Source organism: Lolium perenne, chromosome 3 (assembly GCF_019359855.2).
Source record: "Lolium perenne isolate Kyuss_39 chromosome 3, Kyuss_2.0, whole genome shotgun sequence".
Classification (NCBI taxonomy): domain Eukaryota; kingdom Viridiplantae; phylum Streptophyta; class Magnoliopsida; order Poales; family Poaceae; genus Lolium; species Lolium perenne.
Genome location: NC_067246.2, coordinates 93,958,751 through 93,985,162, shown reverse-complemented (window position 1 = coordinate 93,985,162; position 26,412 = coordinate 93,958,751). Strand labels below are relative to the sequence as shown.

The 26,412-nt window shown below is 44.1% G+C and overlaps 2 protein-coding genes across 2 annotated transcripts; both read left to right on the top strand.

Annotated features, from left to right (window-relative positions):
- Positions 1-4,073: 4,073 nt before the first annotated feature.
- Positions 4,074-16,442, top strand: LOC139837945 (uncharacterized). The gene is made up of 5 exons (XM_071827272.1): positions 4,074-4,330; positions 4,461-4,529; positions 4,656-4,736; positions 4,835-4,949; positions 16,414-16,442. Exons 1-5 carry the CDS (start codon positions 4,259-4,261, stop codon positions 16,440-16,442), a joined length of 366 nt encoding a protein of 121 aa, XP_071683373.1. The 5' UTR covers positions 4,074-4,258.
- A 194-nt stretch (positions 16,443-16,636) lies between these two features.
- On the top strand, positions 16,637-20,157 carry LOC127339481 (protein phosphatase 2C 77-like). Its single transcript, XM_051365328.1, has 2 exons — positions 16,637-17,186; positions 19,838-20,157. The coding sequence occupies exons 1-2, from the start codon at positions 16,637-16,639 to the stop codon at positions 20,155-20,157; spliced, it is 870 nt and encodes a 289-aa protein (XP_051221288.1).
- The last annotated feature ends 6,255 nt before the right edge of the window (positions 20,158-26,412 follow it).

The following is a 26,412-nucleotide window of genomic DNA, read 5'->3' as shown; positions in this document are numbered from 1 at the left end:
CAATGAAGTGTCGTTGGCCTATATATATGTTGGGTTTAATTAGGGTTTAGGGTTTAGGGTTATCTAGCTAGGGTTTTAGGGTTAGGGTTAATTAGGGTTTAGGGTTTAGGGTCTAGGGTTTAGGGTTTAGGGTTTGGGGTTTAGGGTTTAGGGTCTAGGGTTAGGGTTTAGGGTTTAGTGTTTAGTGTTTTGGGTTTAGGGTTTAGGGTGTAGTGTTTAGGGTTTAGGGTTTAGTATTTAGGGTGTATGTTTAGGGTATAATTAGGGATTAGGGATTAGGGTTTTAGGGTTTAAGGTTTAGGGATCATATATCGATCGAGTGCACACATATTAATTAGAGGCACCCGCACCTTTGCGCATAAAGTGCATGCGTATATAAGTGTGTTTTTTGGCCACCAACGATATATAGATCGAGAGAGAGATTGAAATATATATATCCCCAAGAATATGTTCAGATATATATTGAAATATATGCACGAATGATATGTGCAAGGTATGACATGCGCGCATGCACACTAATTGTATATATATTATGAGGCAACTTAATCAAATGTGTTTTCATTCGAGAGAACTTGTCAAAATTCAAGTTAATTAATTTATCAGCGCTAATTAGTTGGTCGCCTGCTTGATGCGCAATGAAGTGTCGTTGGCCTATATATATATGTAGGGTTTAATTAGGGTTTAGGGCTTAGGGTTATCTAGCTAGGGGTTTAGGGTTAGGGTTAGGGTTAGGGTTAATTAGGGTTTAGGGTCTAGGGTTTAGGGTTTGGGGTTTGGGGTTTAGTGTTTAGGGTTTAGGGTCTAGGGTTAGGGTTTAGGGTTTAGGGTTTAGGGTGTAGTGTTTAGGGTTTAGGGTCTAGGGTTTAGGGTTTAGTGTTTAGGGTGTTTAGGGTGTATGTTTAGGGTATAATTAGGGATTAGGGATTAGGGTTTTAGGGTTTAAGGTTTAGGGATCATCGATCGAGTGCACACACACATTATTAGAGGCACCAGCGCCTTTGCGCATAAAGTGCATGCGTATATATATAAGTGTGTTTCTTGGCCACCAACGATATATAGATCGAGAGATAGAGATTGAAATCCCCAAGAATATGTTCAAATATACTCACACACATGAATTATTAGAGGCACCCGCGCCTTCGCGCATAAAGTGCATGCATATGTGTGTTGTTCTGGCCACCAACGATAGATCGAGAGAGAGAGAGAGATTGAAATCCCCAAGAATTAGAGGACCCCCTTGCACAAGTGTTGGCCATCTATATATAATATGAATCCCAATAATGTTCATACATGATAGGGCATATGTGTGAAGCAATTTTTTTCCGAGAACTTGTAAAGATTCAAATTTATCAGTGCAAATGGAAACTAGTGCACATTAGAGGACCCCCTTGCACACGTGTTGGCCATATATGTATAGTTTGAATCCCAATAATGTTCATACATGATAGGCTATATGTGAATCAATTTTTTCTTCCAAGAACTTGTGAAGATTCAAATTTATCGGTGCTAATGGAAACTAGTGCGCACTAGACGAGCCCCTTGCGCAAGTGTTGGCCATTACATATAGTAGTTTAAATCTTAAGAATGTTCATACATGATAGGCCATATGTGCAAAGAATTTTTTTTCCGTGAACTTGTCAAAATTCAAGTTTATCGTTGCAAATGGAAACTAGTCCAAAAATTTGCATAGAGGTCCAAAAGAACTAGACAATAACTAATAGGACCTGCAACTTTACAAAAAGGACACCAAACATATAGAAGAAAATCAATCGAGTCCTTCTGGACCGCACATCAGATCTCTGCTCCGCATCCTTTCCAGCAACTCCGTCGCCGGGGACGCACCACTTGGAACGGTGTCGCCGGTAGTCGCCAGGACGAAGGAGAAGAATGGCCTCAGCAACGGCATATTGGCTCTGAGAATGGCTGCTGAAAGGCCAAGATGTTCACGGGCAAGACGGATGACGCCGTTGTATGCCCCGAGCTTGTGAACGTTAGCAGCTTGACTTCCCCGTTGGCCAGATCTGAAGCACTGACCAAAGCAAGCCTCACTGTTAGCGCCATCACCTTGATGGCACCAGATCGGGGTTTGGCCGGCAAGATCCGCCAGATCTGATCTGCCAGATTCACCATAGGCCAGATCTGAAGCCGATGACGAGATCCCCGACTCCATTGCGCCATTCTGCTCATGGGAAACACTGGATCTAAGCTTACAACAACACTAACTCCCTCGGATCCAAATTAGATGACTCAACTTTGCTTATCTAAATATGGATGTATCCACACATGTTTTTACTCTAGATACATACACGTCTAAGGAAAGTTGAATCAATTAATTTAGTTCGGAGGGTGTACGATATACAGAGAGAAGTCGGCCTCGTCTCCGGCCGGCGAGGCCGCCGGAGAGAAGGGGGAGAGGAGCCGGGGGAGTGAGAGAGACTCGAGAGAGAAAGAGAAGAGGAGAGCTCCCTGGGGAAGAACATTATTTTTGTCGTTCTGCTCGTAGCTTGAAACTGAAAATTTCGGCCCCGCGCCAAATCATCCCGCCGAATCCATTCGAAAATCCCGTGACCAGTTTTACCCTTTTAACCCTGGTCCGGAAGTTACAACCCACCGACCATGGAGGGCTCATTCGGTAACAATGAAATATCTTGCCTAGATCCCGAACCCTCCCCACAGGCCCACACCCACCCACCAACCATTCGCCCCATTAGCTCAAAAATACTCTCACACGCCAAAGCTCTGACTCTCTACAGTACTAGATCTGCTTCGCCACCGGCATACTCCTCCACAGAGCCTTGTCGTGTTCGCTGTCCACCCACCTGATCCGCTCCCCCGCCGCCCTCGCCACCGATGGATCTGCTTCACCGCCGACCTCGCCACCGACGGATCTGCTTCAACGCCGACCTCGCCACCGACGGATCTGCTTCACCGCCGACCTCATCCACAGCATAGCAATCAACGCCTTTCCTGTCGACACACCGGATCCTCTCCAACGGAACCGGGTCTACTTCACCGCGGCCCCCCCTCCATAGAAGCCGATCTATTCCACCGACTAGCTCGGCGCACCGGCTGTATCAACTTCACCGAATCCCTTGCCAGCCAACCAGATCTGCTTCACTAACGCCCGCTTCTACTGAAACAGGGTCGACTCATCGTCTCCCGCGTTCGCCGCCGCTGGAATGCAAGTTGCCGCCCCCGTCCACCCCGCCGCAGCTTGGTTAGTATGCTGGCCCGTTAGATCGCGGTGTTTCTTTAGCCATGTTTTGTGTAGTTATTTGCATATCTCATATGCCATTAACTTTCTTGATGTGTTACTTCGCATGAAGTTCGTTTAAATATTGTCCAGTACAAAAGCATTATCCGGTCGCTACCATCCTGTTCATTCTACTGACACCTGTGTGCATCCACGTACTTATAGCCTTATACCCATTCATTTGCTGCCAACTGTTTTTGTACTGCATGCTATTCCTTTTATAGTCATGCTATGGGCATTTCCAATCTGGTTGTTCTTATACCACGTCATTAGCTCACCGCTAGCCGCTAGCTGTTTTCTCGTGCCTGGTATTCTCACACTGCTTTTATAATCATGCTATGTGCATTTCCAATCTGCTTGCTCTTATACGTCGTCTTTAGCTTATAGCTATTTTTTCCATGAATGCTCCTGTCGCACAGCTTGTATAGTTATTGCTGCGTGCATGTCTGGTCTTTGTATTATCGTAGACTAACTTGTCAATGTTATTTTTCCTAGGGATTGATCATGCGAACCACTTATTAGAATATCCAACATTAACAGCGGGGACGCTAGGGAAGGTTGGAATCTGAGTTCTTGGTTGGTAATTTTGGCAGTTTACTTCCGTTATTATCTATAACCTATATGCATTGTTCCTTATGCAAGAGATTAACACTTGGAACCCTGCCATAGCAATGCCATTCATGCTTTACTATGTTTCTGCCTATTTGATATGCTTGTATTGGAGCAACTGTGAAGGTGATTTGAACCTGACATTTGGTCATTCTTAATGTCAGTTTACTTTATGTGGAAAACCTTGGCATTACCCTACTCTAAATCTGAATGTCTGAAATTCGTATCTCATGAAAAGCAACATCTAGTTGGTTTTAATCTGATATCTGGTAAATATTGGCTTATTCATTTGGCAGCTCAAGTTTTTTGTTATTTGAAACCAGCTGACTTGGTCTTAAATGTGATATCTAAACACAGATTAAGGACAATGGAGCAGGAGGATTAGCATTTCACTTGATGGCTGAACCTAAAATGATAGGCATGTCGACCACGACTAGTGCACGCAAGAGAAGGACCTGCAGCGAGCCAGTATGTGCTCAGTACATGCATCTTATCTTATCTTGTGCTTATTTCTGCTACATGTTGTTATCTGATCTCTACATTGCGTAATACATGTTTGAATAGTTAATTGTTGTAACTATGTTTGCAATATTACCAGAATGCAGTTTTAATGAAGCAGTCATCATTAGAAGATAGTCGCCAAAGCGACCCTGTGCAACATTATGATGTAAGTCTGTGATTAGTACAAGTTCCATACATTGTCTTATTTATGGAACTTGTTATTATCTTATATCTACATTGCATAATAAATGTTTGAATAGTTCACTATTGTAACTATGTTGCATATTACTAGAATGCAGGTGTAATGAAGAAGTCCTTAGTAGAAGATAGAGCGCAAAAAAGGTTCCGGGGTGAGCCTATGCAACGATATAATGTAAGTCTGTGCTTAGTACTTGTGACTATCTCATATCGACAATGCTTAATACATGTTTGCATAGTTCATCGTTTAACTCTTTTTTGCATTATTATCAGAATGCAGTTGTGATGAAGCAATCTTCATCAGAAGAGAGGCTCACAAAAAGTTCTGATCTTTCTTCTGATGCATCCTCTCATAGCCGTCAACCTAGACCATTCCTTTCATCAATCAGTAAATATCTCAAGGATGTACTTTATAAAAGACATGGTATTGCTGCTTTAAGATCTGTAGCTGATATGTTGACCAATAGTACACAAGATTCAATCAAGGCGATTGCCAAATGTCAACGTGTTATTGATGATGCTAATAGAAGTCCTCAATGATTCTATGTAATTTTTTTATTTGGGCACATTAATTGCCTTGTAATTTTCCTAGTTATTTTATTTGTGTATGTAATTGTGTGTATCATTGATACCAGATTTTAGGCTCATGAAATTTAATGCAAGTTGACTAATCAAACAACCAGGGCCCTACAACAGATTGGGCCGGCCCACTTACAGTAGTGTGGGACCCACTTTCATTTTGGGTCGGCCACCTACTTATTGGGCCGGCCCGTTAATAGGAAAGTGGGCCGCACCTGCTTATTGGGCCGGCCCACTATCTTGTTGGGCCAGCCCACTTGCTATATGGTGGACCCCACATACTAAATGGGCTGGCCCTTTAACAGGAAAGTGGGACCCACATGTGTTTTTGGCCCAGCCCACTATCTTGTTGGCCCGGCCCACTTGCTATATGGTGGACCCCACATACTAAATGGGTCGGCCCTTTAATAGGAAAGTGGGACCCACCTATGTTTTTGGCCCGGCCCACTATCTTGTTGGGCCAGCCCAATTGCTATATGGTGGACCCCACATACTAAATGGGCCGGCCCTTTAACTGGAAAGTGGGACCCACCTGTGTTTTTGGCCCGGCCCACTATCTTGTTGGGCCGGCCCACTTGCTATATGGCGGACCCCACATACTAAATGGGCCGGCCCTTTAACAGGAAAGTGGGACCCACCTGTGTTTTTGGCCCGGCCCACTGGCTTGTTGGGCTGGCCCATTTGATCTAATGTGGACCCCACGTACTAAATGGGCCGGCCCGATAGAAGGAAAGTGGGACCCACATGCTAATTGGGCCGGCCCAATAACTTCTTGGGTCGGCCCAGTTGCTTTAAGGTGGACCCCACTAGTTAAATGGGTCGGCCCGATAACAGGAAAGTGGGTCCCACATGTCTTGTGGGCCGGCCCTCTTGCCTGTTGACCGGTCAAACGAGTGCATTCGGCCCAGCCCACATGCTTAGTGGGCCGGCCCATTAAAGTTTTGACCAGTCAACCTTAGAGGTTAGGCCCGGCCCACGTAACTAATGGACCAGCCCAGCTATATAGTTGACCGGTCAAACTAAGTCAGCTGGCCCGGCCCGCAAACTTAATGGGCCGGCCCGCTTAAGACGTGGCAGGCCACGTGTGGGCCTACCATCTACCACGGGGTTTCAGCCGGTTAACGCCGTTAACTGCCAGTTAACGGCGTCTGCCACGTGTCAGTTTGCATGACGTCAGCAGTCAACGGGCTCCCGAAAACACTTGGGCAACGGTCCGATTTTCCGTGGCGGAAGGGCGCCCAAGCGCGACGGACCGAAAAAATCATCGTAGGACTTTGCCTGACGCAGTTTCGACAACAGAACCCATATCGTCGGGTTAGGCCCATAGGCGATGAAAAATACCCCTTAGCGGACGATTTTGAGACGTTGTCTATCAGAACTTTTCTTGTAGTGACACCCAATTAAGCGTAGCATAAGATCACGTCATTAAGTTTTTTGCTATAAGCTTTCGATACATAGTTACCTAGTCCTTTCGACCATGAGATCATGTAAATCACTTATACCGGAAAGGTACTTTGATTACATCAAACGCCACTGCGTAAATGGGTGGTTATAAAGGTGGGATTAAGTATCCGGAAAGTATGAGTTGAGGCATATGGATCAACAGTGGGATTTGTCCATCCCGATGACGGATGGATATACTCTGGGCCCTCTCGGTGGAATGTCGTCTAATTAGCTTGCAAGCATATGAATAAGTTCATAAGAGACTACATACCATGGTACGAGTAAAGAGTACTTGTCAGGAGACGAGGTTGAACAAGGTATAGAGTGATACCGATGATCAAACCTCAGACAAGTAAAATATCGCGTGACAAAGGGAATTGGTATCGTATGTGAATGGTTCATTCGATCACTAAGTCATCGTTGAATATGTGGGAGCCATTATGGATCTCCAGATCCCGCTATTGGTTATTGGTCGGAGAGAGTTCTGAACCATGTCTACATAGTTCGCGAACCGTTGGGTGACACACTTAAGGTTTGATGTTGTATTAGTAGAACTTGAATATGGAATGGAGTTCGAAGTATTGTTCGAAGTCACGGATGGGATCCCGGACATCACGAGGAGTTCCGGAATGGTCCGGAGAATAAGATTCATATATAGGAAGTCATTTTATAAGTTTGAAAATGATCCGGTGCATTTATGGAAGTTCTAGAAGGTTCTAGAAAAGTCCGGAAGAAATCACTTTGGAAGGCGGAGTCCCGAAGGGACTCCACCACCCATGGCCGGCCAACCCTAGAGGGGTGGAGTCCCAGGTGGACTCCACCAAGGGTGGCCGGCCACCCCCCTCATGGAAGGGTGGGAGTCCCACTTGAGGTGGGAATCCCACCTTGGGTAGGTTTCCCTACACATGGAAGGTTTTGGGTTGGGGTCTTATTCGAAGACTTGTAGTCCAACACTTGGGGGTTCCACCTATATAATGAGGGCCAAGGGGAGGGGCCGGCCACCTCAAGCCATAGCCTTGGCCGCACCCCATAGTGGCCGGCCACCCCCTCTCCCAAACCCTAGCCGCCCCACCTCCTCCACCTCTCCCGCAAACACTTAGCGAAGCTCCACCGGAGATCTCCATCGCCACCGCCACCACGCCGTCGTGCTGCCGGATTCAAGGAGGAGCTACTACTTCCGCTGCCCGCTGGAACGGGGAGAAGGACGTCGTCTTCATCAACACCGAACGTGTGACCGAGTACGGAGGTGCTGCCCGATTGTGGCACCGTCAAGATCTTCTACGCGCTTTTGAACGCGGCAAGTGATCGTCTACCGCAGCAACAAGAGCCTCATCGTGTAGGCTTTGGAAATCTTCAAGTGTGAGTCTCGTTCATCCCCTCGTTGCTCCCGTCTTCTAGATTGCATCTTGGCTTGGATTGCGTTCTCGCGGTAGGAAAATTTTTGTTTTCTATGCAACGAATCCCTACAGTGGTATCAGAGCCAGGTTTATGCATAGATGGTTGCACGAGTAGAACACAATGGTTTTGTGGGCGTTGATGCTTATGTTGTCTTTAGTTTGAGTACTTTGCATCTTTGTGGCATAGTGGGATGAAGCGGCTCGGGCTAACTTTACATGACCGCGTTCATGAGATTTGCTCCACGCTCGACATGCAACTTGTATTGCAGAAGTGGCTTTGCGGGTGTCTGTCTCTCCTACTATAATGAAGATTCAATTTACTCTTCTATTGACAACACTAGTATCACCGTTGTGGTTCATGTTCGTAGGTAGATTAGATCTCACTCGAAAACCCTAAACCACGTAAAATATGCAAACCAAATTAGAGAATGTCTAACTTGTTTTTGCAGGGTTTGGTGATGTGATATGGCCATAATGTGATGATGACTATGTATGAGATGATCATTATTGTATTGTGGCAACCGGCAGGAGCCTTATGGTTGTCTTTAAATTTCATGTTGAGTAGTATTTCAAAGAAGTTGTAATAGTTGCTACATGGGAGAACAATCATGAAGACGGCGCCATTGACCTTGACGCTACGCCGACGATGATGGAGATCATGCCCGTTGATGATGGAGATCATGTCCGTGCTTTGGAGATGAAGATCAAAGGCGCAAAGACAAAGGGGCCATATCATATCACATATGAACTGCATGTGATGTTAATCCTTTTATGCATCTTATTTTGCTTAGATCGCGATGGTAGCATTATAAGATGATCCCTCTCTCTAAAATATCAAGATAATAAAGTGTTCATCCTTAGTAGCACCGTTGCCAAGACTTGTCGTTTCGAAGCATCTCGTGATGATCGGGTGTGATAGACTCAACAAGTGCATACAACGGGTGCAAGCCAGTTTTGCACATGCGGATACTAAGGTGGCCTTGACGAGCCTAGCATGTACAGACATGGTCTCGGAACACGTGATACCGAAAGGTAGAGCATGAATCATATGATTGATATGATGAACACTTTGAGTGTTCGCCATTGAAGTTACATCTTGTCTCGTGATGATCGGACTTGGTGTGGTGGATTTGGTTCGTGTGATCACTAAGACAATTCGAGGGATATTGTTTTGAGTGGGAGTTCACCTAGTTTTTAATTTTTTTGAATTAAAATTTGAACTCAATTTGTCATAAACTTAGTCTAAACTATTGCAAATATATGTTGTAGATATGGCGTCCCCAATCAATTTTAACCAGTTCCTAGAGAAAGAAAAGCTTAAGAGCAACGGTAGCAACTTCACCGATTGGTTCCGTCATGTGAGGATCTTCCTCAATGGTGGAAACCTGCAATATGTGCTTGATGCACCGCTAGGTGACCCTCCTGCAGAAACTGAAACCGATGAAGTAAAGAATGTTGACGCGACTCGGAAAACTCGGTACTCTCAAGTTCAGTGTGCCATCCTATGCAGTCTGGAAGCCGATCTTCAAAAACGTTTAGAGCACCACGATCCTCATGAGTTGGTCAATGAGTTGAAAACTATATTTGAAACTCATGCGGCCGTGGAATGCTATGAAGCATCGAAAAACTTCTTCAGTTGCATGATGGAAGAAGGCACCTCCGTTAGTGATCACATGCTCGCCATGACCGGGCATGCGAAGAAACTCAGTGACTTGGGAATAGTGATTCCTAACAGACTGGGGATTAATCGTGTCCTTCAATCACTGCCACCTAGTTACAAGAACTTTATGATGAACTACAATATGCAGAACATGAACAAAGAGTTACCTGAACTCTTCGCCATGCTAAAATCTGCTGAGATTGAGATCAAGAAAGAGCACCAAGTGTTGATGGTCAACAAGACCACCAGTTTCAAGAAACAGGGCAAGTCTAAGGGAAAATTCAAGAAGGGTGGCAAGAAAGCTGCCACGCCTCCTGTGAAACCTAAGACTGGCCCTAAGCCTGATGCTGAGTGCTATTACTGCAAGGAGAAGGGACACTGGAAGCGTAATTGCTCCAAGTATTTGGCGGATCTGAAGAGCGGCCTTGTCAAGAAGAAGAAAGAAGGTATATCTGATATACATGTTATAGATGTTTATCTTACTGGTTCTCGTACTAGTACCTGGGTATTTGATACTGGTTCGGTTGCTCATATTTGTAACTCGAAACAGGAACTAAAGAATAAACGAAGACTATTGAAGGATGAAGTGACGATGCGCGTTGGAAATGGATCCAAAGTCGATGTGATCGCTGTCGGCACACTTCCTCTACATCTACCTTCGGGATTAGTTTTAAACCTCAATAATTGTTATTTTGTACCCGCGTTGAGCATGAACATTATATCTAGATCTTGTTTAATGCAAGACGGTTAATCATTCAAGTCTGAGAATAATAGTTGTTCTATTTTTATGAATAATATCTTTTATGGTCGAGCACCTGAAAAGAATGGTTTATTTCTGTTAGATCTCGATAGTAGTGATACAGATATTCATAACATTGATGCTAAGCAAATTAAATTGAATGATAATTCTACTTATATGTGGCACTGTCGTCTTGGTCATATTGGAGTGAAACGCATGAAGAAACTCCATACCAATGGATTACTTGAATCACTTGACTTTGAGTCACTTGATAGATGCGAAGCATGTCTAATGGGAAAAATGACTAAGACTCCATTCTCTGGTATTATGGAGCGAGCTACAGACTTATTGGAAATCATACATACCGATGTGTGCGGACCAATGAGTGTAGCCTCGCGCGGTGGTTATCGTTATGTTCTAACCTTCACAGATGATTTGAGTAGATATGGGTATATCTATTTAATGAAACATAAATCCGAAACTTTCGAGAAGTTTAAGGAATTCCAAAGTGAAGTAGAAAATCAACGTAACAAGAAGATTAAATTTCTACGATCTGATCGCGGAGGTGAATATCTGAGTTATGAGTTTGGCATGCATTTAAAGAAATGTGGAATACTTTCACAATTGACACCGCCGGGAACACCACAACGAAACGGTGTGTCCGAACATCGTAATCGAACTCTCTTAGATATGGTTCGTTCTATGATGTCTCTTACTGATTTGCCGTTATCATTTTGGAGTTATGCATTAGAGACAGCCGCATTCACTTTAAATAGAGCACCATCAAAATCTGTTGAAACGACACCGTATGAATTATGGTTTAATAAGAAACCTAAGCTGTCGTTCCTTGAAGTTTGGGGTTGCGAAGCCTATGTAAAAAAGTTACAACCGGATAAGCTAGAACCCAAAGCGGAGAAATGCGTCTTCATAGGATACCCTAAGGAAACTATAGGGTACACTTTCTATCGTAGATCCGAAGGCAAGATCTTTGTTGCTAAGAACGGAACCTTTCTTGAGAAAGAATTTCTCACTAAAGAAGTGACTGGAAGAAAAGTAGAACTCGATGAGATTGATGAATCTTCACTCATTGATCAGAGTAGTGCGATGCGGAAGATGTTCCTGTGCCGCCTACACCGGCAACAGAGGAAGCTAATGATAATGATCATGAAACTTCAAACGAGATAGCTACTGAACCTCGCAGATCGACAAGGGAACGTGCCACTCCTGATTGGTATGATCCTTGTCTAAATGTCATGATTGTGGACAACAATGATGAAGACCCTGCGACGTATGAAGAAGCGATGATGAGCCCAGATTCCAACAAATTGCAAGAAGCCATGAAATCCGAAATGGGATCCATGTATGATAACAAAGTGTGGACTTTGGTAGACTTACCTGATAGCTGCAAGGCTGTCGAGAATAAATGGATCTTCAAGAGAAAAACAGATGCTGATGGTAATGTTACTGTCTATAAAGCTCGACTTGTCGCAAAGGGTTTCCGAAAAATTCAAGGTGTTGACTACGATGAGACTTTCTCACCTGTAGCGAAGCTAAAATCTGTGAGGATTTTGTTAGCAATAGCTGCATTTTTCGATTATGAGATTTGGCAGATGGATGTCAAAACGGCGTTCCTTAATGGAGACATTGAGGAAGAGTTGTATATGGTACAACCCAAAGGTTTTGTCGATCCTAAAAATGCTGACAAAGTATGCAAACTTCAGCGTTCAATTTATGGACTGCAGCAAGCATCGAGAAGTTGGAACCGACGCTTTGATAAGGTGATCAAAGACTTCGGGTTTATACAGTGTCATGGAGAGGCCTGTATTTACAAGAAAGTAAGTGGGAGCTCTGTAGCATTCCTGATATTATATGTAGATGACATATTATTGATTGGGAATGATATAGAACTATTAAGCAGTGTAAAAGATTATTTGAATAATAGTTTTTCAATGAAAGACCTTGGTGAAGCATCTTATATATTAGGCATCAAGATTTATAGAGATAGATCAAGACGTCTAATAGGGCTATCACAGAGTACATACCTGGACAAGATTCTAAAGAAGTTTAGGATGGACGAAAGTAAGAAAGGATTCTTACCTATGTTACCAGGCAAGGTTTTGAGTAAGACTCAAGGTCCGGCTACGGCAGAAGAAAGAGAAAGGATGAGTCAGATCCCCTATGCCTCGGCAGTAGGCTCTATCATGTATGTCATGCTATGTACAAGACCGGATATAGCACATGCTGTTAGTTTGACTAGCAGATATCAAAGTGATCCAGGAATGGAACACTGGACAGCGGTCAAGAATATCCTAAAGTACTTGAAAAGAACTAAGGATATGTTTCTTTGTTATGGAGGTGACCAAGAGCTCGTTGTAACAAGTTACACCGATGCAAGTTGGAACACTGATCCTGATGACTCTAAGTCACAGTCTGGATACGTGTTTATATTGAATGGTGCTGCAGTAAGCTGGGCAAGCTCGAAGCAGTGCACGGTGGCGAAGTCTTCAACAGAATCGGAGTACATATCGGCTTCAGAGGCTTCATCAGAAGCGGTATGGATGAAGAGGTTCATTGTAGAGCTCGGTGTGGTTCCTAGTGCATTGGACCCACTAGTCATATATTGTGACAACATGGGTGCCATCGCCAATGCACAAGAACCAATGTCACACAAGAGGCTGAAGCATATCAAGCTGCGTTATCATTCGATTCGCGAGTACATCGAAGATGGAGAAGTAAAGATTTGCAAAGTACACACTGATCTAAATGTAGCAGATCCGTTGACTAAAGCTCTCCCTAGGGCAAAGCATGACCAACACCAGAATGCCATGGGTGTTAGGTACCTTACAATGTAATCTAGATTATTGACTCTAGTGCAAGTGGGAGACTGTTGGAGATATGCCCAAGAGGCAATAATAAAAGTGGTTATTATATATCTTTATGTTTATGATAAATGTTTATATACCATGCTATAATTGTATTAACCGAAACATTGATACATGTGTGTTATGTAAACAACAATGAGTCCCTAGTAAAGCCTCTTAACTAGCTTGTTGATTAATAGATGATTAGTTTCATAATCATGAACATTGGATGTTATTAATAACAAGGTTATATCATTATATGAATGATGTAATGGACACACCCAATTAAGCGTAGCATAAGATCACGTCATTAAGTTTTTTGCTATAAGCTTTCGATACATAGTTACCTAGTCCTTTCGACCATGAGATCATGTAAATCACTTATACCGGAAAGGTACTTTGATTACATCAAACTCCACTGCGTAAATGGGTGGTTATAAAGGTGGGATTAAGTATCCGGAAAGTATGAGTTGAGGCATATGGATCAACAGTGGGATTTGTCCATCCCGATGACGGATAGATATACTCTGGGCCCTCTTGGTGGAATGTCATCTAATTAGCTTGCAAGCATATGAATAAGTTCATAAGAGACTACATACCACGGTACGAGTAAAGAGTACTTGTCAGGAGACGAGGTTGAACAAGGTATAGAGTGATACCGATGATCAAACCTAAGACAAGTAAAATATCGCGTGACAAAGGGAATTGGTATCGTATGTGAATGATTCATTCGATCACTAAGTCATCGTTGAATATGTGGGAGCCATTATGGATCTCCAGATCCCGCTATTGGTTATTGGTCGGAGAGAGTTCTCAACCATGTCTACATAGTTCGCGAACCGTAGGGTGACACACTTAAGGTTTGATGTTGTATTAGTAGAACTTGAATATGGAATGGAGTTCGAAGTATTGTTCGAAGTCACGGATGGGATCCCGGACATCACGAGGAGTTCCGGAATGGTCCGGAGAATAAGATTCATATATAGGAAGTCATTTTATAAGTTTGAAAATGATCCGGTGCATTTATGGAAGGTTCTAGAAGGTTCTAGAAAAGTCCGGAGGAAATCACTTTGGAAGGCGGAGTCCCGAAGGGACTCCACCACCCATGGCCGGCCAACCATAGAGGGGTGGAGTCCCAGGTGGACTCCACCAAGGGTTGCCGGCCACCCCCCTCATGGAAGGGTGGGAGTCCCACTTGAGGTGGGAATCCCACCTTGGGTAGGTTTCCCTACACATGGAAGGTTTTGGGTTGGGGTCTTATTCGAAGACTTGTAGTCCAACACTTGGGGGTTCCACCTATATAATGAGGGCCAAGGGGAGGGGGTCGGCCACCTCAAGCCATAGCCTTGGCCGCACCCCATAGTGGCCGGCCACCCCCTCTCCCAAACCCTAGCCGCCCCACCTCCTCCACCTCTCCCGCAAACGCTTAGCGAAGCTCCCCCGGAGATCTCCATCGCCACCGCCACCACGCCGTCGTGCTGCCGGATTCAAGGAGGAGCTACTACTTCCGCTGCCCGCTGGAACGGGAAGAAGGACGTCGTCTTCATCAACACCGAACGTGTGACCGAGTACGGAGGTGCTGCCCGATTGTGGCACCGTCAAGATCTTCTACGCGCTTTTGAAAGCGGCAAGTGATCGTCTACCGCAGCAACAAGAGCCTCATCTTGTAGGCTTTGGAAATCTTCAAGGGTGAGTCTCGTTCATCCCCTCGTTGCTCCCGTCTTCTAGATTGCATCTTGGCTTGGATTGCGTTCTCGCGGTAGGAAAATTTTTGTTTTCTATGCAACGAATCCCTACAGGCTTTGGGCAGGTACAGATAAGTTGTCCGGCGGGAATGCAAAATTAATTGGAAGCTCGTATGTCGTATGAGTTCTCTTGGTGGTCTTGGTGTTCTCAACTTGGAGATGTTATGGCATGCTCTTCGTCTTCGGTCGAGCCATAAAGGTGGTGGTTTGGGTCCGAACTTCCTTGCAACAATGATGACATGCACCTCTTCTATTCGGTTGACGAGAGTTACCATTGGTGAAGGTAATAAAGCATGTGTTTAAAGTGCTAGCTCCTCGGGCTGGTTGAAACAACTTTAGAACCATTGCGTCATCCATTTTCGCTCTGTCCAAAATGAAAGCTTGAACAGTTAGGAAGGCCATGACCGGAAATGCTTGGGTCCACCAAATAGACTACTCAAATTGCTTTTGGGTCCAACACCTCCACGATTTTGTGCACCTTTTGGCACTTCACTTCGCAACTTCATCTCCAGTATGGTTCCCATGACTCAATCATTTTGATAATCACCATCGCTGGTCACTACTCGAGAGCCGTCCACCTACAAGGCACAATTTGCAGGGACAATTCAATCTCATATGATTAGCACCATTAAGACGAACTTGGCACCTCCTAATTGTAAATTATTTTCGTGCTTTATTATCCAAAACCGTGTTTGGACAATGGATTGACTTCAACGGCGTGGGTGGTCGAATTGTGAAAATTGCAAACTTTGTTACATAGTCCTGGAATATGTGGCTCACCTCCTCTTCCACTGTCGGTTCTCTTCTAGAGTTTGGACCATGGTGAAAGATTGTATTGGTCTAGCTTCTTTTGACCCGGTGGATTGGGCAGCCTTCTAGGACTTCGAAACTTGGTGGCTACACATTGTCCTTGGCCGCCCCGGAAGAAGAAAAGCTATGGTCTCGCTCGTGATGCTTGTCTCTTGGGATCTTTGGAATGAACTGAACGCGAGAGTCTTCAAGAATAAAAGCTCCATGGTTGCCTCCGTGCTCACTTGCATCAAGTTGGAGGTGAGAACTTGGGTCTTCGTCGGTGCAAAACATTTGAGTCATGGGAACCATCATGGAAATGAAGTTGTGAAGTGAAGTGCTACTTTGACGCGTACACACCACCGTCGAATGTGCCGCTAGAGAACATGAGACTCACGGTGCTCACGTAGGAGAATGGTACATTATCGGTCAATGAACTTTGTCAGGATTCAGGAAATATCCGGTGGTGGGCCCAATAATATTTTCCTTTAAAACCGAGAAGTTTGAGGAATTGCGTGGAGGCGTGGGATTGAAAATAAACACTACATATTTCGTCACGCTGGGAGCTAATTTTGTCACGGCCGCTCGATAAAAAAATTGTACTTTCATTGCTCTAAATAATGTATTTCCCATTTGCAGATCCGATGACCCTGCCAGCGAAGAATTAACCAGGGGTAACCATTACTGGAAGTTAGTTAATGACCCATAGCTGTAATGACGTCATTGCTCAACGACGCTGACCCTTTTATGGTATGTCAGATTTTTTTTGCTTAAAAACACGCCACCGGTAGAAATACTAGGCATTCGGAAGCAACAGAGCAGCGCAAGCCATCGATCGGTTTGTGTCGCTCTCTCCCCAAGAATGTCGGCGCCGCTCATGGAGATGTACCTGTCGTACGGCATCTCTGCTCTCAAGGGCAAGTGCCCGGCGCTGGCGGACGGCGTGACGGCCGTGCCATCGTTCACGCTCTTGTCGCACATGTCGCAGCCCATCGGCCTGGACTACTTCGGTGTCTACGATGGCTTCTTCGGCGCCTACTCCGCCAAGCATTTTGCGGAGCGGCTGCACATCGCCGTCGCCATGGGGATCCATGACGAGCTGGTCGACGAACCCCCACGGTACCGGCAACACCCCGACGACCTTGAGGGGTGGTGGAGGAAGACCGTCCTGGATGCGTTCCGCCTCGTGGACGAGGAGCTGGTCGCCAGGGTCAAGACTGGTATTCCCGTCGGATGCCCGGCTGTCTTCTCCCTGGTCCTGGAGAAGTACATCGTGCTCGCCAACCGCGGCGCTGCCTGCAAGGCCGTGATCTACCGCGGCGAGGAGGCCGTGCAGCTCACCTCCCAGCGCAGGCCTGAGGTACTTTTCTCTAATTTCTCTTCAGTATCAAGAATTCAGAGGCTAGATCTAGGTACCGTCCGTTTTGTTTTTATTTACAAGTTTTAAGCTACATGCAAGCATGTGATGATGAAGATGAAATGGAACTTTTACGCTTAGGGTGTGATCTCATATAAACTTATCCCAATTCTTCGGAGGATTCTGTAAAGTTCCTCATTACATAGTTCCCTGAACATAAAATTTAGAGGATAAGAAATATAGTAGATGAATATTTGTGGAAATTTCGTCAAGCATGAGAGACGGAGATAGGTATAAGCTTTAATTATGTCTCACTGTATCTTTTGTACAACCTGAAAAGTGGCTGATACCAATCGAAAGCTGCTTGTAGGTACTGCTTGTACCTTTGAAAAAATAAACTAGGTCACGCTTCTGCTGCTGCAAAAGATCAACATGACTACTAGGAGAGGAATGGAGTCCCAAACTTTCTCAGAGATTCAGGAGGCTGCCATTTCAATGCATATGGGGATATGTGTAAATTCACCATATTTACATATTGCATATTTTTTCAATTTTCTCTGAGAAATTAGGATTCTATGTGGAATATTTTACTTAGTCATGGATATTTGCACTTTTCCTTTTAAAAATGCTAATGGGATGGAAACAAGTACGTAGTTCTTCAAGTGTGAAAACTCAGAGAAATTTCGTTTAACATTAGCAGAATGCCTCCTTACCATGCTCTTCTCCTAGCAATCTCTTCAATATCCATATCACACATATATAAATTCAGAATATGCTCAGCACCCAAAAAAATGAAAAAGATAGACAACAGTGACTATGGAGGGCCATTTCTTCACTGTTATTTTTCTAAACATATTCTGATATTATTTTTCTAAGCATATTCTGAATTTATATATGTGTGATATGGATATTGAAGAGAGGTTTTGCTAGGTCAACATTTAAATTCGTTTAAATGAATATACAATCATCTCGTTCAAGACAAAGGAGTAGTCGACTATTTTGTAAAAACAATTCAATGGAGATCTTCAGAATGTCTATTCATACTTTTTAGTAAATTATTACGCCATTGATAGAATCTATAGTACTGTAACAAAAATATAGCTTTATTGGCATATGAAATTTCATTCTAAAAATAAATAAAATTATGTATTTAATTAAAATGGTCCATGGCATAAGGTACTTGAGGATGGGCAGACCCAGGTATAGGTGAGTGGGGGCATAGGCCCCCACTCAAATTTTGAATTCCCTTGGTATTTGTAAATAATCTGAAGAAGATTCGTTAAAATTTGGCAAATTTAGAGAAGAAGTGCCCCCACTCAAATGATACGCCCCCAATCACGATTTTTTCTGGGTCCGCCACTGTACTTGAGACAAAGATAAGGAGTACCAAAGTACCTTGTAACAGTATGAAAGATGCGACCCTTCAGCACTGTAGAGACTTGGTTTGAATGACTTAGGCATGCGTTTATCTGGCTTTATAAACACTAGTCTCATTTTCTCAGTTAGTGTTATTTGTTGAGTTTCATAACAAGGCTAAGTTGCATGGTAGTTGTTGGTCTTAGTCCAATTATTTGATGATTGTAATTTCATGGAAGCTGAAATCTTTAGGATCCGATGGGTTTTCTTATTTACAATGTTAAGGTATTTTTAGTTTATATTTATACTAGTATTCTAAGAAATTCATTCAGCCATAATTATCATAGTTTTGGTATGACCATATAATTTCTCCTAATAAATATTTCCTGCTACCTATGCACTTATATGAGTTTTTTTTAAAAATTAAATACTTACACAGTTCATATTGTACTTATCCAGCCATATAACCAAATGGAAGAGAAGAACAATGTACAAGGAGGTCATGTGGTTGGATCTTCCTACAACCTCAAACACGATACGGTGACTTCTCGCCCTACATGTAAGTCCAAAATACATTAAGAATTCAGCTCTCTCTCTCTCTCTCTCTCTCTCTCTCTCTCTCTCTCTCTCTCTCTCTCTCGGCACAAAGGAAGATCATATTATAGAATCCATATGTTGGGAAGCTTCCCTATAGTATTATCTGGAATAAAAAAATAGTTCATAATTTTTTTTGTAATATTGTAGATTGGACTAGTATAAGGGATTTTTTGGAAAATAAAAATAAAAATGAAAATTATCCTCGTATTTTCTTTGAGCAATTTGAATATTCTAACATCGTGACTGTCTAAAGAGGTGCTTCTCAAACGTGTGTTTTGGTTCCTACATGAACTCAAGATACGTGACACCCGTACCTCATCCTTCTCATTCTTCTGCTTTTTAAATCATATTGAGAAACCTTTTTGTATCATATTGTTTGGAAGGAACAAAAGAATCTTTGAAATACTATCACATGGATTAATCTGTAGGATTGAAGTGGAAAGTATACATGAGTCTTATGCTCCTGTTCTCTCCGAGAAATTTGCCTATTGTTTCATTTGTCACGGTTGAAAAGGTGTTTCTTTGGTTTTACATGAATTCAAACTACTCCTTTCGTCCCACAATATAAGACGTTTTCGCATGCTCAACGGCTTGTCAAACGTCTTATATATATTGTGAGACGGAGGGAATACATGACATCCATATCCTGTGACGTACTTTTATTTTTATTTTCTATTTTCTAAACATGTGTTCCGAACAAGTCCAATATATTTTACTTTCTACCATTCTAAACACCCTACACCTCCTATGCAGTGTTCAGGCCTTATTTTCCAGAACCGAAGGTCCTAAGGGTGAAGCGGGAGCCACGAGATAAGTTCCTCATCCTAGCCACCGGAAGTTTCTGGGACAAGATCACTCCAGCCGAGGCGTGCAACTACATCCAGAAGAGGCTCCGCACGTTGCAGATCATGTCGTGCAAGACCTCATTACACGACACGGGCTCACTGACCATACTTGCAAATGAGTTGGCTGAGTATGCGATCCTCAAGGGCTGCCAACGCAATGTGACCATCGTCATCATACTGTTCAAGAATTTCCGGGACGAACATCATCCCGGAACTTCTAAGAAGTGATTTGCCTTTTTTAATGCTTGTGATTTTTTACCATCATGTCGTATGAAAACTTTGTTACCGTCTTAAATTAAATAATTGCTTCGAGCGATTCAGAACTTGTTTGTTGGATTGTTTATGTATTTTAAGATCCATGAATCATCGTTACGACTTCACTTTCTTGAAGCTATAACTTTATGTGAGAGTAGAATTGATGTATTTTTTTGTGAAGAAGAGTAGAATTGATGTAGGTGTTGTGAATTTTCTTCATATGATACATCTTTTACTAGACTTCAGGCAGTTGATTCATTTTGCACAAGTGTCGGCACACATACAGAAAGCACACAAGTTTGGTGGGTTTTTATTCATCACCTAACATATATGTATATGCATCGATCGGTGCAAGTTGATCAGCATGGATGCACCATCATTTAAGTTATAGCATGTGCATATTTTATTTCGATAAGAACAGAGGTCAATATATAACTGCAATTCTTTTGGATAACTAGCTAAGAGTGTCCTTTCATCAATCGTATAGCTTTTTAGCTCATTTTTATTATGTTCGCCGGATTCTGTTGTGCAACAATGATCAATTCCTTTGCATTCCATGAGTGCGGGTCGTTCTCCAGATCAATCTCATGGTGCATCCGTAACCCCGCAAGGAAATGAGACGATGACATCATCGAAGCGAAAGAAAAATAGGTTAAAATCCGGTGAAGAGGTAGTGACTAATATCTTGCATATTTGCATCCATGGAGCTACGGAATTAAGCTGCATGCATGCCTAGGATACGTAGAGGTTACAATTCATGTTGGGGGCGACGACGTAGTTGATGAAGAGGCCGCATGGGCAGGGTAGGCGGGTAGGGCCGCCACGCGGCCGAAATCGACGGTCGGGAACCCACTGGCGGCAGACTTGACGCTGTTGCATGCGGCGATGCGGTCGGCGGTGGTGATGGCAAGCTGGTGGTGGCAAGCTGCTTGAGCACCTCGAGACGGCTGCAATAGATTTCATAAGGCGTCATCTTGCGAGCGATGCTCAAATAAGTCATGCGGGGTGCCATCAGATGTACCACTGCAGAGACGCGACATGAGCTAGGGTGGCAGATAGCACCGCTAGGAGGAGTGCGTTATTGCATGGCTCGCTAGAAGCCCATCCTATAATCATTGGTCATGACTCTCGAGTGATTGTTGTTTGCGTGTGTTATATATGCTCTGAGTTGTGTTTGCACCTTCTATTGTGTTTTGGCAATTTTGTCGCCAATAACATATGGGGTAGACCATATCTCAACACTATATATACATACATATAACCCCCTTTAACCCAGCACGCCTAAGGTCATCGGGCCCATCTTGAGACTCCAGTGGCCTAACCTACGGTGCTACATTGGAAAGATGCCAACAACCAAACTACAAGACATGGAAGATCTCTCAAAGACTTGGTGTATAATCAAAAGAGCTATCCGCCTACGAGCAGAGGAGTCTCATTCCCTACACCTATATAAAGGAGAGAATGATGACAATACAAGGGTTGAAGGGTCAAGGCATCACCACACAACACAGCGGTCAATCATCACCATCCACAATTTAACCCTTATACCCTAGATTGATCATGTCGCTGAGTTCCCTATACACGGCATTGACATGACGACACTAGGAAATAATTAGGGGTATCCCTATTTTTATATATTTAATTATTCAATTTATTTAATTAAGTAATAAACATATTATTAAGTCTCCACCAATACTCCGCCTAGCATCCCCAGGGCATCCACCACTGGAGCTGGACCTAACCCGGCATTCCCGCTTCAAGTGAACCGTCGCTGAAGACTAGGCACCCGTCCTAGGAGTATGCATCAATGTATCTTATTTTCTGCACGCATGTAGTTTTTGTTGTAAGAATGATGAAGCCTTAATGTTGTGCATGTAGTTCCTAATAATGTAACACAACTTATTCCTTCTACCCAAATTCCATCAAATAAATTGTGTTGTTGTATTGCCATTTTATGTGGATTTTATTGGTATGTTACAAAATTATTTATCCCCTATTGAATGCTCATTTTGCGAGCCAATATGAAACCACTAAGAATGAGGTCAGAAATGGAAGCTTGTGGAATTGACGGCACACTAGCGCGTCGATCCGCACACCAAGCGGGCATGTATCCTCCACCACCACAGTCACCACCACCACCCCTAGCAACAGAACCAACACCAAGTCAGCGTCTAATGATGATGGATGAGCGGCACCGACAGAGTATGGCACAGATCATGAGGGAATTTGGGACACAAATAGCGCAACCAGGCCCCCTCCCATCAACCGGGGCGTTCAAAGACGAACGACTTCTAGAGAACCCAACCGCCCAAGTTACCATTTGCCGCCGACCCACTCGAGGCAGATGATTGGCTCCGTACAATGGAGAAGAAGTTGGAAATCACCCACATTGATGAAGCCAATAAGGTGATCTTCACCACTCATTATTTCAAAGGACATGCCAATGTTTGGTGGGATAACCGGAGGGACATGAGGTTCGAGGACTGATGAGTAATTCCATGAGCCAAATTTAAGGACAATTACCGCAATGCCCATATTCCCGCAAGCCTCATGAAGATAAAGAAGCAGAAATTTCTCGCTCTCACTCAGGGCCACCCGTCCATTAGTGAGTACCTGACTAAGTTTAACAACTTAGCCTGCTACGCACGCGAGGATGCCAACACTGAAGAAATCAAGATGGACAAACTCCTTCATGGCATGCATCAAGCATTGAAGACCCAACTGAGGCGTCTTGCAGTTCACCGACTTCCAAGCAATGGTCAACATCGCGCTGATAGCTAAAAGAGAGCACCGCAGCGTGTTCGACACCCATAGGACAAAGTATGAGACCAACAATCCACAATATGAGTGCAACAACAACTACCACAACAACAAGCCCCGCAATTGGCAACCCAACAACCGTGCCCCCGCAACTGTACTAGCCCTGCAGCACCAGCCGCCGTGCAACCTGCATGGAACCAGCCCAATAGGAACGACAACAACAAGAAGTTGTACACTCGTCGCCCCATACAAGAATATTACAAAAGACCAATGCATGCTACAAGTGAGGCAAGCAGGGCCACTGCATTGCGCAATGCCCAGACAACAATGGACGAAACGACAACAACTCCAACGCCATCAAGCCCTCCCTACCTACCCACGTCCACCACGCCACATGGCTGCTGATAAAGTTCACGAGATGACCGGAGAAGAATTGGGTGTGTACACTATCGCCACCAAGATCACTCTAAGTTTTATACGAGTCTGAAGTTTTCCATTTTTCTTGCCAAGAGTTTTCCGCAAGGCGCTATTTTCATCGCTTTGGTATTTTGGCTAAAATTTCAGGTGCAAAAAAACTTCCCCTCGAATAGGAGTGAATATCGTCCGCTGAGCATGGACCGGCAATGCCCACCGACGTGGATACTAGGTCAACCCCAATATATCAACCACTATGCCAGCATCCGTAGTGGAAGACGAAGAAGGCGGAGTCAAAATGCAAATTGAATGAAGCGTTATGCCCCCAACAAGAAGAGTACATGCATTGCCTGTTTCAACGAGGTGACGAAAGGAAGCCCTAAAGCTAAAGCCGCATGAGATCCCAACAACCAGCGGTAAAATCTCAGAATTACCGCCCAGCCAACCCCACGTGCCTCGCACGCAGCCGCCAGGGCTACGGTACCACGTACATGGGAAAAGAATGTCGGAGTTCCGTACAAGAGAAGATTCCACTAAGTTGGCTACAGGAGTCTACACAGAAGGAATGAATGTCTGAACCCTGCACCGGACAAAACCCTGTTTTGTACAGGAGTTGTCGTGATGCCGTCTAGAGGAAGGTTTCAACCCGGTTCCTTCCAGGAGAAGAGTCGGCCGAATGCCATATGAGGGAAGGCAACAATGGAAACATTGTACCCCGAGGAGAAACCCGATGGCCCGTACATGGAGGTGCGACTAGTGTACAGTAAAATACCGTTGGATACCGTTAAGGATATTGTGTAGTATAGTGAAGATACTTTTCGGGACTGCCTAACAGTCTGTCGCAAAGGAAGCAGCCGAGGGAGACAAATGCCAACCTCTATGGGACAAAAGAGAACACCTGGTGCTCAGGATGTTTATCCCCAACTTTGAGCTACAGTTCCCCAAGAACCAATGTTGAATGACGCCTATAGTGACCCGCAGGGAACGACAGAGAAAGAGATGCTACCGCCCATCAACGGCCGGTAAGGTTACCTGCTATAGTCCAAGCAAGAGCGCCGAATTGGGAATATTGGAGTGGTAAGGACATCCTGTCAGAAGCGACTCACGAGCCTCCGCAATCGTCGCAACAGGATCAGAAGGTTCGAGCACAGGAGTTTGCCGATGAAATGGTCGTCAGGTATACGAAAGGTTGTGAAAGTCTGGAATCGCGAGTTGACCCATGAGAAACTTGAATCTCGGCGACAAGATCCCATGTAACGAGGGAGAGCTGCACAGCCCATATCTTGGACCTTCTCAAATTTTTACAAAACCCAAAAACCATTTGCCGAATTTCAACATCTCATTTGAATTTCTTCCTGCCTTTCTTATTTTCAAACCATGGCCAGGTTTGAGAATATTTTCATTTGATTTCTTACTGGTTTTGAGTCTATCACATGAGATGAACCTCCACAAAAGTTTCCAACCACAAATATTGCCCATGGGTATTTTATGTTTCCAATAAATAAAAACCCTAAACCATATCTTTACAAAAGGAATCACTATAAGGAAGCTTCTGAAAATTTTGCAAAAAATCATTAGTGAACCCCACTACTCCTAGACACCATTTATGAAAAACTCTTTCCTAGTCACTTTGGACCAACTCCCTGAAAATGTAGCACATTGTTCCTGCATTTTTCAACTTTGAACCAAGATAGTTTACCAATTATTTTTCTAGGATGAGCTAACACCCATATATACCCATATGGAGTGTACAAACATCATACCAAAACCCAGAATCGGATCATGTCAAAAACTCACCAAAAGGGCCATCTTCATTTTTCGTTGTTTTTTAATTCTGAAAACTTTTACATTACCAAGTATTTTTGTTTTGCGCCTATGTGTGCTTGTTGTATTTGTCTTTGGAAGCCCCGCAACATACTAAAACTCCAAGCCCAAAAGATTTCAAAACCATCTTCAAAAGCTTTCAGAACACTTTGGTCTGAATAGTATTTTAAAAAGTGCACTACCAAATTTCAAATCATGCAAAACAGTGGTTTAGGAAAATGTTGCATTTCCCATCCTGTATCCAATGGTGAAAACCTCATGTTTTTATATTCTCAAAATATTGATCATTTGCTTCCATGTCTTTTCTGCATATTTCAATTTTGAAATTTTTTAGTTTACGAACTTTCAGTTTGACAAAACTTGCTTACAAAAAGCTTGGAAATTCTATTTGGCGCACCGGACACTTTGGATCACTCAAATTAGTGCTTCCTAGCCCCAAAACCCTCCATGCCGATCATGGAAGCCCAGGGATGGTCACCACCGGTGACCAAATCCGGACAGCGCCGCCCTGGGAGGTTGCTGATGTCTTCCCTGCTCCCCTTGCCTCCCTACCTAAGCCCTCCTTCCAGCGGCCGCGTTGGACTCCAGCACCATTGGACGCAACGACCACGAAACCAGGGAAGTTAGCCCATGGGGGAGTGGCCACGGCAGCGTGCCTCGGCCGAACAACTGAACATCGACGAGGCGACGGTCCTTGCCAAGGCATGGCTTCTCGTTTCGTCGGATTGGTGCATATCCAACGTCTGGAAGGTGAGCCACGGGGTATACGACATTCCCCCGGCCCTAGAGGACGTCGACCTTGTCCCATACATCCACCACCATTGAGCCACCCTCCCGATGTGGGAGCAAGATAACCTCGATTGGATGGAGGACAATGCGTTGTGGCAGCCCCTTCGGTGGACCGTAAAACCGCCTCGGCCGGCAGTCGTTCTAGGCCGGACAACATAGTTAGTTGTACAAAACTCTTCAGTACTTTTCTTCGTGTCCAACAAAAACAAAGTATATAAATATATGCAGTATAATTGTACTAATTTTCTTCACAAAAAGAGAAGCGGAGATTTTTGAAACCATGAAAAGATAGCCGTTGTGATTATTAATATTCTCATAGTTGGCACACCGGCCCTTGAGCATATCCAAATGAATTACCTGCCAGAATTGGCCAGGGGTAAACGCGTGTCACAATTGGCAGTTGGTTATGAGTCCCCAGCTGTGATGACAGGATATGCTTCA

Coding starts and splice junctions, on each gene's coding strand:
- LOC127339481 (XM_051365328.1), top strand. CDS start 16,637: ATGTCGGCGCCGCTCATGGAGATGTACCTGTCGTACGGCATCTCTGCT. Junction 17,187..19,837: donor AATTCAGAGGCTAGATCTAG/GTACCGTCCGTT, acceptor CCTCCTATGCAG/TGTTCAGGCCTTATTTTCCA.
- LOC139837945 (XM_071827272.1), top strand. CDS start 4,259: ATGGCTGAACCTAAAATGATAGGCATGTCGACCACGACTAGTGCACGC. Junction 4,737..4,834: donor AGCCTATGCAACGATATAAT/GTAAGTCTGTGC, acceptor CATTATTATCAG/AATGCAGTTGTGATGAAGCA. Junction 4,950..16,413: donor ACCATTCCTTTCATCAATCA/GTAAATATCTCA, acceptor TCCCATTTGCAG/ATCCGATGACCCTGCCAGCG.